Consider the following 17,412-nt stretch of genomic DNA (forward strand, 5'->3'; position numbering starts at 1 on the left):
TGTGTGTGTGTGTGTTTTTGTCTTTAGTTCACAGTGAATAGTGTGCGTGGGTGGAAAAAGAAAGCAGCAAAGAGACTTACATTGTTTAAGAGAATGGGAAAAATAATTGGAGAGGGACATCAATTTAAGGAAATGTCATCTGCTGTGACTCCATAGCGCAAATGCACTATGCATTGTAGCCAATGCGTAGTTCTCAGCAGGACTATCTCCCTGCCTTTAACCTGACTCACTCGATAATTAGCACCTTAATTATAAGTTCTCATCCCATTTTTCAAATCCCTTCACGGTTTCTCTTCTCTTTGTTCACCAGTCTCCAAATTATCTATGCTTCATCAATTCTGGTCTCTGATCACCTCATGTTTACTCACTCTCATGCTGGTAGCCATGCCTTTAGCCGTCGAGGCTCCAAGTTCTGGAATTTCCTCTCTAACCTCAGGGATTCACGTACCCTTATATCTTCTGCTCCTCCAAACCCAAGGTGGAAAATATCCTGGCCCATCTTTATTTGGACATAATGGATGATCACAATTACCCTTTCCATCTCCAATTATTTCTGCCTTGCTCTCAAATTATTAATACCTCTTTGCCACTTTCTGTTTCTCCATATGCCATTGGACCAACAGCTTATGAACCATAAATGGTCATGCCTACTTTTATCAACGATTTTCTTATAATAGGAATCGTGAAGGAACCCTTGTATCCTCCTTCAATCTGAATGCATCCGAAACTTTGCTACTCAGTGCCTAACTTGCACCCACTCTCATTCATTCCATCATCACCCTATGTTTGTTGACCATATTTAGTTAAGTTTAGAGATACAGCACGGAAACAGGCCCTTCGGCCCACCGTGTCCGCGCTGATCAGCGATACTCGCACATTAACACTATCCTACACCCACTAGGGACAATTTTTACATTTACCAAGCCAATTAACATACACGTCTTTGGAATGTGGGAGGAAACCGGAAATCTCAAAGAAAACCCACGCAGGTCACGAGGAGAATATACACACTCTTTTACAGACAGCCCCCGTAATCGGGATCGAACCCAGGTCTCCGGCCCTGCATTTGCTGTAAAGCAGCAACTTTACCACAGTGCCACTGTGACTACCCAAACACCTTTGCAACATTGGCAACACCTCAACTTACAAATTCTTGTGGGCAAATAAAAGCAAGAGGTCATAGAGTCATAGGATGATACAGTGTGGAAACAGGCCCTTCGGTCCAACTTGCCAACACCGGCCAACATATCCCAACTACACTTGTCCCACCTGCCTGCGCTTGGTCCATATCCCTCCAAACCTGTCCTATCCATGTACCTGTCTAACTGGTTCTTAAACGTTGGGATAGTCCCTGCCTCAACTACCTCCTCTGGCAGCTTGTTCCATACACCCACCACCCTTTGTGTGAAAAATTTACCCATCAGATTCCTATTAATTCTTTTCCCCTTCACCTTAAACCTATGTCCTCTGGTTCTCGTGTCACCTACTCTGGGCAAGAGACTCTGTGCATCTACACGATCTATTATGATTTTATACACTGAACTATATAATTATCCAGCCATTTTCACTTTGACATGGATGAACTATAACTTAACTTACTATATATATGCCTTTTCCATGGACATCTAATTAATAGAAATGTATGAGGCTCACATTTATAAGCAGCAATTGACTTTAGCATTAAATTCCATTTTACTGGAATGATAATTCAATATTCTACCACATTGCATAAAGATTTATTCTGAAATGAACAGTTGAGATGTCTGGCTCTAACTTTTAGACCACATTTCTATCTAAAGAACACCATATATTTTTTAACAACACATAAGTTTATATTGAACATTCTCCAAACCTATGCACCCTTTCTAAGATGCAGTGCCCAGAATGAAGCAGGGTGTTCTAAATAGAGCTTTGTCAAATCTCTATATTCTGGCCCACTAGGTATGTGGACAGCTTTAGTAGACTTTTGATCAATTTTAGTTCAGTTCAGCTTAGAGATATAGCACTGACACAGGCCCTTTAGCCCACCGAGTCCATACCGAACAGTGATCTCCGCACGCCAACACTTACCTACACACACAAACAACAATTTACATTTATGCCAAGCCAATTAACCTACAATCCTGTACTGTACATCTTTGGAGTGTGGGAGGAAACCGATGATCTGGGAGTAAACCCACGCAGTCACGGGGAGAACGTATAAACTCTGTACAGACAGCACCCTAGTCAGGATCAAACCTGGGTCGCCTGCACTGCATGCGCTGTAAGACAGCAGCTCTACCCCCGTGCCATAATTTCTGTACCTGAATGTGATGGGTCATTGCTGTATTTAGGTTTAGATTTATATTCTTATATTTAGATAGCACTCTGATCTATTTGTATTAGTTCAAAATTGAATGATATCAGGATTACTGGATATATACTGGAAATCTTTTGCAGCAGAATTCATCCTTCCATTGCATTGTCATCTTCACGTCAATAGCAAACTTGACATATGGCTGTGTTTCATAGGGTGGTAGCATCATACAGTACATCATGCAGGCCCTTCGGCCCAATTTATCTATGCTGACAAAGATGCCCCACCCAAACTAGTTCTATTTGCCTATATCCCTCTAAACCTTTCCTATCCATGTAGCTACCCAAGTGTCTTTTAAATGCTGTTCTTGTACTTGGATCAACTATTTCATTGGGCAGTTCATTCCTTCTACTCACTACCCTCTGGGTGAAAAAGTTGCCCCTCAGGTTCCTACTAAATCTTTCCACACCCATCGTAAATGTATGCCTTCATAAATCCTCCACTGGGAAAAAGATTATGTGCATTCACAATCACTATTAAAGCATACAATACTCGTGCTATAACACCAAGATAAGTGCTCAACCAACAAAACCAAGCACTGATATCATCTAAACACTGTGCTGCCCTTTTAAAAAGGCATTCAATAAGCTCCCACACAAAGGTTGCTCAACAGGTTTAGAGTGCATGGAGTACAGAGTAATGTACTGACATGGACCATGAATTAGTCAGTGACTGAAAAGCAAAAAAACGTGATCTGGGATTGAGAGACTGCGTTTGTCAGAGTGGTTCAGTGCTGGGCCCAGGCTTCCACAATACATATCAATGTATTGGCTAAGGGGACCAAATATCATCTTTCAGAGTTTGCTAATGATACTAGACAAAATGGGGCAGTGAGTATGGAGGTGAATATGTTTTAAGGGGGAGGAACAAGATGAGTGAACACGTGGGTACTTGGCAGATAGTGTACCATGGAGTACCATGGCGCATAGTTTGTAGTATTTGATGAGGACGCATCTGGAAAATTGTAGACCGCTTTGGTCACCTTACCTAAGAAAGAAGGTACTTGTCACAAAATAAAGAGTTACTAAATTGGTTCCAGGGATGAGGGCGCAGGTAGAATTCTCCATGTAATGAAAGATTAAATAGACTGGAAGAGCACTTTCTAGAGCTTAGAAGCATGAGAGATCTCATCAAAAGATATAAAAGTTCTTGATGGCCTTTGCCAGGGTTGATGCAGGCTAGCTGTTTCACGTGGCTGGGTGGCAACAGTTTCAGAACCAGGAGAAGGCCAGGAAATGTCTTCACTGAGGAGATGGTGAAGCTTTGGAATTCTCCACCACAGTAAGTCTTAGTTGTGTTCATTCCAAACACAGACCAATACATTATTGGCTATTGAGGCAGAAAACGACCTCACCGCATGTGGCAGGGCAGACTGCAGAAAGGCCTGCTCACATTTATCCTGCACTTGTGTTCCAGGGTTCTGATGGCCTCACTGTGCTGGATGGTTAGTCTAGTGTAGTGTAGTGAAACATCACCCATTCCTTCTCTCCAGAGATGCTGCCTGTCCCGCTGAGTTATTCCAGCATTTTGTGTCTGTCTTTGGTGTAAACCAGCATCTGTAGTTCCTTCCTACACATTCCCTCTGTGTCCCTCAAGTGCAGGACCACGGATGCTCTGGAGCTTAGGTTCCAAGTGTCACTGGACGACTAAGGCGGGTGTGAACTTAGATCTGGTGTGGAGGTGATGAAGGTCGGGGAGCTTGTTGGAGGGAGGTGAATTAAGGTAGCAAGAGAGAGCCAGTAAAGGATTTGTCTGATTGCACAACCGGTTGGCACTCTGAAGATAGACACAAAATGCTGGAGTAACTCAGCGGGACGGCCAGCATCTCTGGAGAGAAGGAACGGGAGATGTTTCGGGTCTGAAGAAGGGTCTCGACCTGAAACGTCACCCATTTATTTTCTCCATATATGCTGCCTGTCCCGCTGAGTTACTCCAACATTTTGTGTCTATCTTCGGTTTAAAGCAGCGTCTGCAGTTCCTTCCTGCACAACAGGTTTGCACTCTGCTTTGGCTTATGAGGCATCCCCGCTTCTTGATATTGGTACTCAGCCGGGGAGCTGTAAGCATGCGTAGTGCCGGCTCAGCTCAGCCTCCGACCAAGCCGCCTCCCCCTCGCCAGCCCACTGCTGCCACACACAGCCTTGTACCAGCGGGACCTGCAGCGCAGCGGCCGGCGGTATGGAGTGAGCGGCAGACAGCGAGCTGAACCATGGAGCTGAAGACATCGCCCTCAGCCTCCCTCGACAGCAAGCGGTCGCTGAGAAGCTATGGGGCGGTGGAAGAGACCGAGTGGAGCAGACTTACGGTGGGGAAAGGCAAGTACTCGCCTGTGGATGGACTACCAGTCCATGTTATACTCGCGGCTCTGCTTTATTATGGGGGGAAATTACAGGACATAGATGGATGCAGCTCACGATGATGTGCGCCCAGAATTAGTGTCCAGTAACCTTGGTTATTGCTCAGTCTCTGTGTAAGAATCCACCAGCAGTATTTCATCTCAGCCGGCGCTCTGGTCATGTTCACGGGGACAGTTACATTGGGAATATTTCTGCACGTTACAGATCAGCGCTGTGTGGGTGGTGTGGAAATCCCCACAGCTTCCCTGTGTAACAAATGGACTTAACCCGAGGCTCAGTTCTTTATTTTGCAATGTAAAAATGCAATTACAATTCTGTTGTTTCAATTGTCATTTCTTTAAGTGGGTTATTTTTTAAACAACAAAGTTTCTAGTATACATGGCTAATGTTTAGTTTGGACAACATGCGTGTTGTTATTTTCGCGCCGGCTTTTTATATGAAGCCATTCACATCCAAATATTCAAACTTAAATGACAGTGTTTGAAAATATCACCAGGAGGATTAAAAATCATTTATATGAGGCAATGGATTATGATTAGGTAAATGTGTTTTAGTGCTAAGTTGATGACAAATATATTAAGAAGCAGACACAAAGATACAATATTTCTGGGTTTTACATCAAGTACAAATACATTAAAATGTTCATTATCATTAAAGAAAACAGGTTCGTGTTTTATCATGATTCCTCTTTTGGAGTTCAGTATATTCAAGTAATCGGGGAAAATTCACATAATGGACACCAACAATTTAATTTCCAAAATCGTATTCCTATAACGTGCTAGTAAATCGGCCAAGGCGTTTGAAGAGTAGGAAGCAGATCTGAGTCAACAAAGATTAACCATTTGAAAAGCTGGCAAGCTTCATCAATAATCCATCTAAACAATCACATCCCTGGATGGCTCACTGGAACCCACGCACACTGTGCAACGCTTAAAACAAAATGTGCTCCATAGTTCGCTGCTTGATGAAGATGGCCGTTTTGTAAAATAACAAAAATCTCTATATAACAATAAAGCTTGTTTTTAATGCACGACTGTTTTGTTTCCATTGCTACTTATTCATTGGAACAATGAAATGCAATGCATGTCATTAAATACTGGATGTTTAAAATGATCAACTGGAATAAGGATGAATGGATTGCAGTGTTCCTGGATGTAACCATTTGTAAACGGTATACAAAATTGCTGGAGAAACTCAGCGGGTGCAGCAGCATCTATGGAGCGAAGAAAATAGGCGAAGTTTCGGGCCGAAACCCTTCTTCAGACTGATGGGGGGTGGGAGGGGAGAAGGAAGGAAAAAGGGGAGGAGGAGGAGCCCGAGGGGGGGGGGGATGGGAGGAGACAGCTCGAGGGTTAAGGAAGGGGAGGAGACAGCAAGGGCTAGCAAAATTGGGAGAATTCAACATTCATGCCATCAGGATGCAAGCTGCCCAGGCGGAATATGAGGTGCTGTTCCTCCAATTTCTGGTGTTGCTCACTCTGGCAATGGAGGAGACCCAGGACAGAGAGGTCGGATTGGGAATGGGAGGGGGAGTTGAAGTGCTGAGCCACCGGGAGTTCAGGTAGGTTATTGCGGACTGAGCGGAGGTGTTCGGCGAAACGATCGCCCAACCGCCGCTTAGTCTCCCCGATGTAAATCAGCTGACATCAAGAGCAGCGGATGCAGTAGATGAGGTTGGAGGAGATACAGGTGAACCTTTGTCGCACCTGGAACAACTGCTTGGGACCTTGAATGGAGTCAAGGGGGGAGGTGAAGGGACAGGTGTTGCATTTCTTGCGGTTGCAACGGAAAGTGCCCGGGGAGGGGGTGGTACGGGAGGGAAGGGAAGAATTGACAAGGGAGTTGTGGAGGGAGCGGTCTTTGCGGAAGGCAGACATGGGGGAGATGGGAAGATGTGGCGAGTGGTGGGGTCACGTTGGATGTGGCGGAAATGGCGGAGGATTATGTGTTGTATTTGCCGGCTGGTGGAGTGAAAGGTGAGGACCAGGGGGACTCTGCCCTTGTTGCGAGTGCGGGGATGGGGAGAGAGAGCAGTGTTGCGGGGTATGGATGAGACCCTGGTGTGAGCCTTATCTATGGTGGCGGTGGGGAATCCCCGTTCCCTGAAGAACGAGGACATTTCCGATGCCCTGGTATGGAATGTCTCATCCTGGGAACAGATGCGGCGTAGGCGGTGGAATTAGGAGTCGGGGATGGAGTCTTTACAGGGGGCAGGGTGGGAAGACGTGTAGTCCAGATAGCCATGTGAGTCAGTTGGTTTGTAGTGTATGTCGGTCAGAGGTCTGTCCCCTGCGATGGAGATAGTGAGGTCAAGGAATGGTAGGGAAGTGTCGGAAATGGTCCAGGTGTATTGGAGTGCCGGATGGAAGTTGGTGGTGAAGTGGATGAAGTCAGTCAGTTGTGTGTAGGTGCAGGAGGTGGCCCCAAAGCAGTCGTCAATGTAACCATTTTAAATGTTGATTGCGTAAGGTGTTAAAACTTGCACATTGTTACTAACAATTTTATTGAATACACTGCTTATAATGTGATAATGAACTTCACATCAGAACTCAGAGGAATGATTCTTGTATAACTTGTACAACTAGAAACTATGTCAGAGTAACATTTAGTATGTTTAGTTGATTTATTTTAATGTTAATTTTAATGGTTATGTACTTACCCTATAGAGATGGTTTGATGACAGTGAAATGTAGTGGCTTTTAAGAAAACACATTTTTCACAATCTAGCTCCGTTAGGATATTCTATCATACCATACTATGGTGAATATTTTGATTAGCAATGATTCATTGTAATGTACAATCCAATTGGAACAAATGAAACAGTAAAGATAAACATTAATTTGGAATATGATATGAAAATGTCCCCCCAAACACTGTGGATTTAATATATTTTTAATCTTGGATAAACATTTCCTTTCTTTAAATACATAAATAGAAAATGTACATTTTATAATTTTACTACCTGACCAGGAAATATTTTTATACCTAAATATACTTTTTTCACCATAATTTGCCACACACACAAACACACACACACACACACACACACACACACACACACGCACGCACGCACGCACACACACACACACACACACACACACACACACACACACACACACACAGAATATGCTTGTGTAATCGATATAAATCACTATAAAGTTCACAGCTGATAGCATTTCTTATTTACCTCCCATAGTAATTATACATGCATGTAAAACTACTATGGGAGTATGTATACAAAATTATACATCCATACTACACCCTGCCCTGTCAAATAATTTTCCAATGCATCTCTGATGATCTGAGATATTTAGAAATAGTTGAAAAATATTTAAATAATTCAATAAAAACTTGTTATAAGAAGTTTATAAGAAGGGCTGCACGGTAGAGTTGCTGCTTTACAACGCTTGCACCTTCAGAGACCCAGGTTCGATCCCGACTACGGGTGCTGTCTCTACAGAGTTTGTACGTTCTCACCGTGACCAACATAGATTTTCTCCAAGATCTTCGGTTTCCTCCCACACTCCAAAGACGTACAGGTTTGTCGGTTAATTGGCTTGGGTTTGTATACTTGGTATAAGTGTTAATTGGCCCCAGCGCGTGCAGGCTTGTGTTAATATGCGGGGATTGCTGGTCGGTGCGGACTCAGTCGGCCAAAGGGCCTGTTTCTGCCCTGTATCTCTAAACTAAAAAACAGAACTAAAGTGGTTAAAACACATTAACCATGTAAATTAATTAGAAACATGAATATTATTTTGAATAAAGTGAAAGGATATCCAGCCATTAACCCAGCAGAGGTCAGTAACCCCTTTCAGATGAATGAGACCACACGAGATATGTTGGCTGCAGTTGGGGTGAAGCTGAAGTGCCAGAAATGAAATATAATCAGCTCAATACTCTACGGATGTCCCTGAATTCACTGGTGAATGTGGTGGTTGGAGGTCAGTGGCACTGTAGTCTCTAGTGTCCAGTGCATTCAATACTCTGCACCACACTGGACCAGATGTAGTCAACGCCATAATGTAGATTAACAACATGGTGGACCTGTCAGATTGTGAATGTAAAATCGAGTTTCACAGGGGAGGAAGAAGGCAAATTGATGCTGCAAAAGGAAACTTTAAAATAGATCATTAAATCTTTGTGCATTTAATACAAATTTAAAATGAAGATATGTGTCTATCAGGGCAGCAGGAGCTGTGTCATTCCTACACCTCACCTCCAACCAGCTTCCAGGTGGAGAGAAGCCAACTGGATAAATGGGAAACTGTTCCATCCACGTTACCTCTATTCCAGACCGACATCCTGCCAAAAGCATCCGAAGAAGGGTCTCCACCCGAAACGTCACACATTCCTTCGCTCCAGAGATGCTGCCCGTCCCACTGAGTTACTCCAGCATTTTGTGTCTATCATGCCAAAGGCAGTCATTGTGCTGCACCACACAATGACTCTTGTGAATGGACAAGCCAAAAGGGTGACCCCCAAGTTCTAGACAACTTACTCACTGAAGCTTATGAGATAAATGGTCTTGTGTTTAACATCAGCAAAACCAAGGACCTCTTTCAACCTTTCCTCTCTGTACAATGCCATCTTCAACACTAACGGATCACGGCCATACCCTGGAATATGTAGATCACTTCCTACATTTTGGTAGCTGCCTCCCAACAAAGACAGACATCAGTATGGATGTTATCTTCAGTGTGCTAGCACATCTGCAGAAAAGAGTGTTTAAACAAAGCTCAAAGTCTGGTGGGAAGCTTTGATCCCTATCTCACCAAGCATGCATTGCCTACAGGGTGCATTTCAAAGCACCAGAGAGAAGTCATTACTGTGTCGTCCACCAGCAGAATAAATGAACCAGTGCCAATGTCCCAATCTGCAGCATACCATGCCTAATTACATTCGGTTGGCTCAATGCCACGTTGTTTGCCTGTCCAACGGCAGAGTTCCAAACAGGTTCCTATCAGAACGTCACCAAGATGAGAAATTGCCAGAGCGTAGTTCAAAGTTCAAAATTCTTCAAACTTCTTTCACTAAATGTAACAGCCCCCCCCCCCCCCCCCCCCCCCCCCCGACTAAGTAATGAGGATCCTGGGGCCACAATTTTCCAAATGGCAAAGGAGACTTTGAATGCATTTTACAACATCAGGTGCTTTCTATGAGAGCAGACACCAAAACTAGCTACCTGCCTGCTCCATCAAGCACCTGCGGGCTCACCTGCATCTCTGCTGCATATTGCCTTCAGCAGCCACCTTGGCACCAACATAATTGGAGCGGAAGAATGTTACCTTTGATCCTGAGGGACTGCGTAAGAAGAGGAAGACACAGGAATATAATTAAATTCTTCAAGTAATCTATGCGATTACTGATTCTCATACTTTTTTTCTGATGCATAAAGAGGTCCTAATCCTCACTGAGTCTATGCTGACTCTCAGAGCAGCCCCACCAATCCTGTTCCCCCACTTATTGAAAGTACCTACCACCAGATTCAGGAACTGCTTCTTCCCGCTGTTATCAGACTTGTGAATGGTCCTCTGAGAAGCTAGAGCTAGCCCTGATGCTTCAACCTACCGCATTACGGATGTTGGATATTATCTCTGCAACTGAAATGCTACGATGCTACAAAACTCAATATTCTGCACTCTGGGCTCTGTCGTGAGAAATTCTGCGATCGACGAAAAATTCAAAACTCATATCAACTGCATGGGCCGCGGGTGTTGGAGAGGGTGTTGGATGGAAGCAGAAGCAGTGGCGTGGACATATGCGGATGGGGAGCCGGGGCTGGCGAGTGTTTGCCGGGCTGGCGAGTGTTTGCTTATTGTAACTGCAGGAAAAATGTTCCCGATGTTGGGGGAGTTCAGAACCAGGGGTCACAGTTTATGAATAAAGGGTACGCCAGTTAGGACTGAGATGAGGACAAACTTTCTTCACACAGAGAGTTGTGAATCTGTGGAATTCTCTGCCACAAAATGCAGTGGAGGCCAATTCAAAAGAGAGTTACATTTAGCTCTTGGGGCTAGCGAAATCAAGGGATATGGGGAAAAAAAAACAGGAAAGAGATACTGATTTTAGATGAACAGCCATGATCATATTGAATGACAATGCTGGCTCGAAGGGCCAAATGACTTATACCTGCACCTTTTTTCTATGTTTCTATGCTTGAGTATATGGCAATAAAACTCAACCACTTGATTTTGAAGCATTCATTCATGGTGGAGCATCAATGTACAACTCATTTGGAATGATGTAAATACATCTAAAAAATAGTTAATTTGTCAAAAAACTGATAAAACTAGTTATGTGCTTGTAATTTTGGTGCCAGAAGACATGAACAATCTTCCTGCTATAGTAGTGGCCAGAGGACCTGGGGTGACGGAGGAACTGAAGGAAATCCACATTAGGCAGGAAATGGTGTTGGGCTGACTGATGGGACTGATGGCTTATAAATCCCCAGGGCCTAATGGTCTTGGATTGGATTGGATTAGATTGGATTCCTTTATTGTCATTCAGACCTTTCGGTCTGAACGAAATTTCATTGCCTGCAGTCATACATATAATAATAAATAACAAAACAATAAACACAAATTAACATCCAACACAGTGAGTTCACCAGGCACCTCCTCACTGTGATGGAGGCAAAAGTCTTAAAGTCTCTTCCCTCCTTGTTCTCCCTCTGCGCTGAGGCCATCCAGGCCTCCGATGTTGTGACCCCACCGGGTGAAGGTAAGTAAGTCCCGCGGCTCAACCGAGCACCGCGAACAGGCTGGTTCAAGTTCTGTGGCCCGGGGTGGTCGAAGCTGTCGAAGCTGCCGCCCTCCAGTCCAGCGGACGCAGCTGTTTTTGCGGGAGCTCCGGAAAAACAGCTCACGAACCTGTAAGCTGCGAGCTCCCGATGATGTCGTCCACTGGCCCGTGGCCGAGCCCCAAATTCAGGTCGCTGCCGCTGGAACGGCGGAACGCCGCCACAGCTCCGAATTCGGCCAACCTCGCGTTGGTAAGTCCTAGCTGGAAGGGGCTCTGCCTCCGGAGCCTCGAGGTCGTGGTCATTTAAGGAAGTGGCTCTAGAAATTGTGGATGCATTGGTGAAAATTTTCCAATGTTCTATAGACTCAGGATCAATTCCTGTGCATTATAGGGTAGCTAATGTTATTCCTACTTTTTAAGAAAGGCGGGAGAGAGAAAACAGGGAATTATAGACCAGTTAGGCTGACATCTAGGGCCGGATTTAGATAAAGAGAGGCCCTCGGCTGTTCCACTTGTGAGGCCCCTCTCAATCCCCCACCCCCATGACTAGAGGAAAATGGTCCACCAGATTGACCGATTTGCAGCCGAGTGTGGCCAATGAGATAAGGGGCTGGAAAGCTGCACCTTTTATTCATTTATTTATTGCCAGTGCTAGTGTCGAGTTATTGGCTTAAAACACTATTATTCTGAAATGGAAGGCAAGAAAAATTACCGAAGGGTTGTTTAGAGACTACAGTGCGTTGTGATAGCGTATGTAAGAAAGGCCTATGACAGTGTCAAAAATATTATACACCTTGCAGGGCTCTCACTTAATTTTGTTTTCTCTGTTGTCAGCCGGGCAACCGTGGCAGCTTTTTAAGTTGCCAAATTACAGTTTAGGTGGCCATGTAAGATGGCTTGCATGACGCATGCGAACTAACTAAACATATTCACCAATCAAGACATGATATATACCACAATGACATGCAGCAAAATTATAATACAGTATCTCAACTCTTTTTATACGTTGCAATTAATGCAATTTCTATTATTTCTTTCCATTTCCAAACAAAAATGTGGTTGGATTATTCAGCGTATGATCTGCCTCGGTGAGACCAAACGCAGGCTTGGCGATCGCTTCACACAACACCTCCACTCAGTTCGCAATAACCAACCTGATTTCCCGGTGGCTCAACTCTTCAACTCCCCCTCCCATTCCGAATCCGACCCTTCTGTCCTGGGCCTCCCCCATGGCCAGAGTGAGGCCCACCGCATATTGGAGGAACAGCACCTCATATTTGCTTGGGTAGTTTACACCCCAGTGGTATGAACATTGGCTTCTCTAATTTCAGGCAGTTCTTGCTTTCTCCCTCCTTCCCCTCCCATTCCCAGCTCTCCCACAGCCTACTTTCTCTGTCTCGTCCTTCATCATCCTGTCCCCCCCACCCTCACATCAGCCTGAAGAAGGGTCTCGACCCGAAACGTTGCCTATTTTCTTCGCTCCATAGATGCTGCCTCACCCGCTGAGTTGCTCCAGCATTTTTGTCTATCACCCATTCACACTAGTTCTGTTATCCCACTTTCCTCACCCACTCTCTACACATTAGGGGCAATTTTACAGAGCCAAGTAAACCTACAAAGCCAATGGGACTTTGGGATGTGGGAGGAAACCCACATGCTTGCAGGGAGAATGTGCAAATTCAACACAGACAGTGCCCGAGGACAGGATCGAACACAGATCTGGTGTGTGAGGCAGCAAGTCTACCAGCTGTGCCACTATATTTTGCTTTCCAACACACAAAAAATTATACGTTGATAACTTTGGTTACTGAAAAAATAAACTATCCATTTTCAGTCTTAAATCTCTAAGTGACGCTATGTACCCCTTTACAGCTACTGTATGTTTTAATTAAGTTCAAGACTATGGGGCAGTACATTGGCCATAACGTTGCTGCCTAAAAGTGCCAGAGACCCGGAATTGATCCTGAATGTGGGCGCTGTCTGTATGGAGTTTGCTCCTTTTCCCTTTGATTGCATGGGTTTTCTCCGGGTGCTCTTGTTTCCTTCCACATTCCAAAGGTGTGCAGGAACCTATTTCAGACCCAACCCAAAACGTAATATTTTCCTGTTATCCAGAGATTCTGGTTGACCTGTTGAGTTGATCCAGCTTTTTGTGTCTACCTTCAGTTTAAACCAGCATCTGCAGTTAGTTGTAGGTGGAGTGCTGACATGGATAGAAAATTGGTTGGCACACAGGAAACAAAGAGTGGGGATTAACGGGTCCCTTTCGGAATGGCAGGCAGTGACTAGTGGGGTACCGCAAGGCTCGGTGCTGGGACCGCAGCTATTTACAATATACATCAATGATTTGGATGAAGGGATTCAATGTAACATTAGCAACTTTGCAGATGACACGAAACTTGGTGGCAGTGTGAACTGTGAGGAAGATGCTAAGAGAATGTCCAAGTCAAAGCAGGTTGTGGGAGTGGGCAGATGCATGACAGATGAAGTTTAATGTGGATAAATGTGAGGTTATCCACTTTGGTATCAAAAACAGGAAGGCAGATTATTATCTAAATGGCGTCAAGTTGGGAAAAGGGGAAGTACAATGGGATCTGGGGGTCCTTGTTCATCAGTCGATGAAAGTAAGTATGCAGGTACAGCAGGCAGTGATGAAAGCGATAGACTGATTCCTGGGATTTCAGGACTTTCATATGAAGAAAGACTGGATAGACTCGGCGTGTACACGCTAGAATTTAGAAGATTGAGGGGGGATCTTATAGAAACATACAAAATTCTTAAGGGGTTGGACAGGCTAGATGCAGGAAGATTATTCCCGATGTTGGGGAAGTCCAGGACTAGGGGTCACAGTTTAAGGATAAGAGAGAAGGCTTTTAGGACCGAGATGTGATAATCATTTTTTACACAGAGAGTGGTGAATCTGTGGAATTCTCTGCCACAGAAAGTAGTTGAGGCCAGTTCATTGGCTATATTTAAGAGGGAATTAGATGTGGCCCTTGTGGCTAAAGGGATCAGGGGGTATGGAGAGAAGGCAGGGATGGGATACTGAGTTTGATGATCAGCCATGATCATATTGAATGGCGGTACAGGCTCGAAGGGCAGAAAGGCCTACTCCTGCACCTATTTTCTATGTTTCTATGATATCATGTTGGCCTTTATAACAAGAGTAGTCAAGTATAGGAGCATAGAGGTCCTTCTGCAGTTGTACAGGGCCCTAGTGAGACCACACCTGTAGTATTGTGTGCAGTTTTGGTCCCCTAATTTGAGGAAGGACATTCTTGCTATTGAGGGAGTGCAGCGTAGGTTTACAGCTAATTCACGGGATGGTGGGACTGTTGTATGCTGAGAGAGTGGAGTGGCTGGGCTTGTACACCCTAGAGTTCAGAAGGATGAGAGGATATCTTATTGAAACATATAAGGTTGTTAAGGGTTTGGACACGCTAGAGGCAGGAAACATGTTCCCGATGTTGGGGAAGACCAGAACCAGGGACCACAGTTTAAAGAATAAGCCATTTAGAACGGAGACGAGGAAACACTTTTTCTCACAGAGAGTAGTGAGTCTGTGGAATTCTCTGCCTCAGTGGAGGCTGATTATCTGGATACTTTCAAATGAGAGCTAGATAGGGCCCCGAAAGATAGCGGAATCAGGGGATATGGGGAGAAGGCAGGAGCGGGGTAATGATTGGGGAAGATCAGCCTTGATCACATTGAATGGCCGAATGGTCTACTCCTGCAGCTATTGTCTATTGTCTGTTGTCTATTGAGACATGATTGTGCTGACAATTGATATACAAAACCAACAGAGAAGTCAACCCTCTTAAATATAGAACATTTGTGAATCCCATGTTTAAACAACACAAGCCAATAATAATTAAATATCATAGTGCACTTAGAGTCACAGCTAAATAATAAAGCTTCACTTAATAATACTCATTAATTCCAATGTTTGAGAGCCAGCAAAATATGGTGGATACAAAAAGCTGGAGTAACTCAGACTTTAGTCTGAAGAAGGGTCTCGACCCGAAACGTCACCCATTCCTTCTCTCCAGAGATGCTGCCTGTCCTGCTGAGTTACTCCAGCTTTAGTCACTATCTTTGGTTGAAACCAGCATCTGCAGTTCCTTCTTACCCAAAATAAGGTGGATTGTGTATAACAGAACAAAGTGATGGAAATGAATTGGAAATAAGTAACTAAAGTGGACAATTAGAAAGCACATTGATGTTACTAACGTGACACGTTTTTAGAATAGTCTACTTACCATGTTAAACCAGTTCTTCCGTCCAACAAGTGGCGTAGAACAGCACAGCAACAATGTCTGTGCTGACCAAGATGACAAATTGAATGAATCCCTTCTGCCTGCACTTTGATTCATATCTCTCCATTCCCTGCATGTTCATATATCTATCCAAATGCCTCTTAAATGTTACTATCGTGTCTGCTTCCATCACCCTCACTGTCTGTGTGTGTTCCATGCACCCATCACTCTTTGTTTCAAAAACACGCCTTGTACATCTCCTTTCAGCTTTCTCATTCTCACCTTAAAGCTATTTACTCTATATCTGACATTTTTACTCTGAGGCCTAAACTCTGACCCAATAAAAGCCTCTCATCGTTTTATAAACTTCTGTCTCCCTTCAGCCTGTGATGCTGCAGAGAAACAGTTTACGTTTATTGAACCTCTCCTTACACTGTAATCCAGGCAACTTCTGCACCCTTCTCGAGGCCCCTATATTCTTCCTGAATATGGTGACCAGAACTTCAGTTTGATAATAGCTGCTCTATACTTCAACTATTTTTACTTGTCCTTTGTTCTATGGTTGTCATTTCTCACTTGTTTTTATAGAATTCTTGCCCTCTATCCGAGGCAGATGGGTTTGTGTTTAAACATCTCTCCAGAAACTTGACCTCAAACATTTTGGCTGAAATTCTATCAAGAGAGCTTTTGTTTGTGATGTTTAATTCTGGCCCTTTTTATTCTCTTGGGTGGAGTGGTAGTAGAATGTTAAAGAACAGGAGTGATAAACCCATGATTCAGCCAATATTCACACCAACTCAAATCAAAATAGATTATTTGCCCCAAATCAAGCATCCAGATTTCCAGGATGACTTTCAATGGAAAAATGTTTAACTATTGTGGATGGACACAAAAACCTGGAGTAACTCCGCGGGTCAGACAACATCTCTGGAGAAAAGGAATAGGTGACGTTTTTCTCTGGAGATGCTGTCTGACCTGCTGAGCTATTCTAGCTTTTTGTGTCTATCTAGGGTTTAAACCACATCTGTATTTCCTTCCTACACAACTATTCGTTGTGTTTATCACATTAGATTTATGAAATCATTCTTGGCATTTCAAACGTTTATTTAACTTATTCATTGTTTACATTTGCACAAAAATCCTCCATGCTGTCAACGATAATATTAATTCATGTTTTCCTTTGTTCTGTGAACCATGTTACACTTTGAGGGTTGAACCTGCTTTCTGTTTGTTTTTTGCTATCTTCCAAGCTTGGTTTTTATTAACATTTTGTTCCAAATACAAGTTTTATATAAATTTAATATTTAAGGAACAGCAATGAACAAAGAATTGAGATAAAAACTGAAAATAATTTTATTTCACAAGCAAGGTAAACAATTTCAAAGCTGACATTAAAAGTATAAATTTTAGCCTGAAGATATTTTGTAATTTAATAACATTATAAAATATCTTAAGGCTAAAAATTATACTTTTAATGTCAGCTTTGAAATTGTTTACCTTGCTTGTGAAATAAAATTATTTTAACTTTTCAACCAAATTCTTTATTCATTGCTATTGATGTCGATTTTACATTTAAATTGTCTAATTATTTTGCCTCATTTTGTATTTAATTGGCAACACCATTTTACATTCGGTGCTGCTGATGTGTTCACCATTTAGCGCTTTCTTTGTTTTTATGCAAAGTGATTCCATTATGCATTTG

At 43.5% G+C, this 17,412-nt stretch overlaps 1 protein-coding gene across 1 annotated transcript in view; it reads left to right on the forward strand.

Annotated features, from left to right (window-relative positions):
* The first annotated feature begins 4,447 nt into the window (after window positions 1-4,447).
* LOC129707083 (bMERB domain-containing protein 1-like) overlaps window positions 4,448-17,412 on the forward strand; it is a 58,545-nt gene continuing 45,580 nt past the window's right edge. The window contains exon 1 of the mRNA XM_055651861.1: window positions 4,448-4,671. Coding sequence (XP_055507836.1) covers window positions 4,566-4,671 — 106 coding nt within the window. The 5' untranslated portion in view covers window positions 4,448-4,565. The remainder of the gene's footprint in view (window positions 4,672-17,412) is intronic.

This window comes from Leucoraja erinacea, chromosome 20 (genome assembly GCF_028641065.1).
Source record: "Leucoraja erinacea ecotype New England chromosome 20, Leri_hhj_1, whole genome shotgun sequence".
NCBI lineage: Eukaryota > Metazoa > Chordata > Chondrichthyes > Rajiformes > Rajidae > Leucoraja > Leucoraja erinaceus.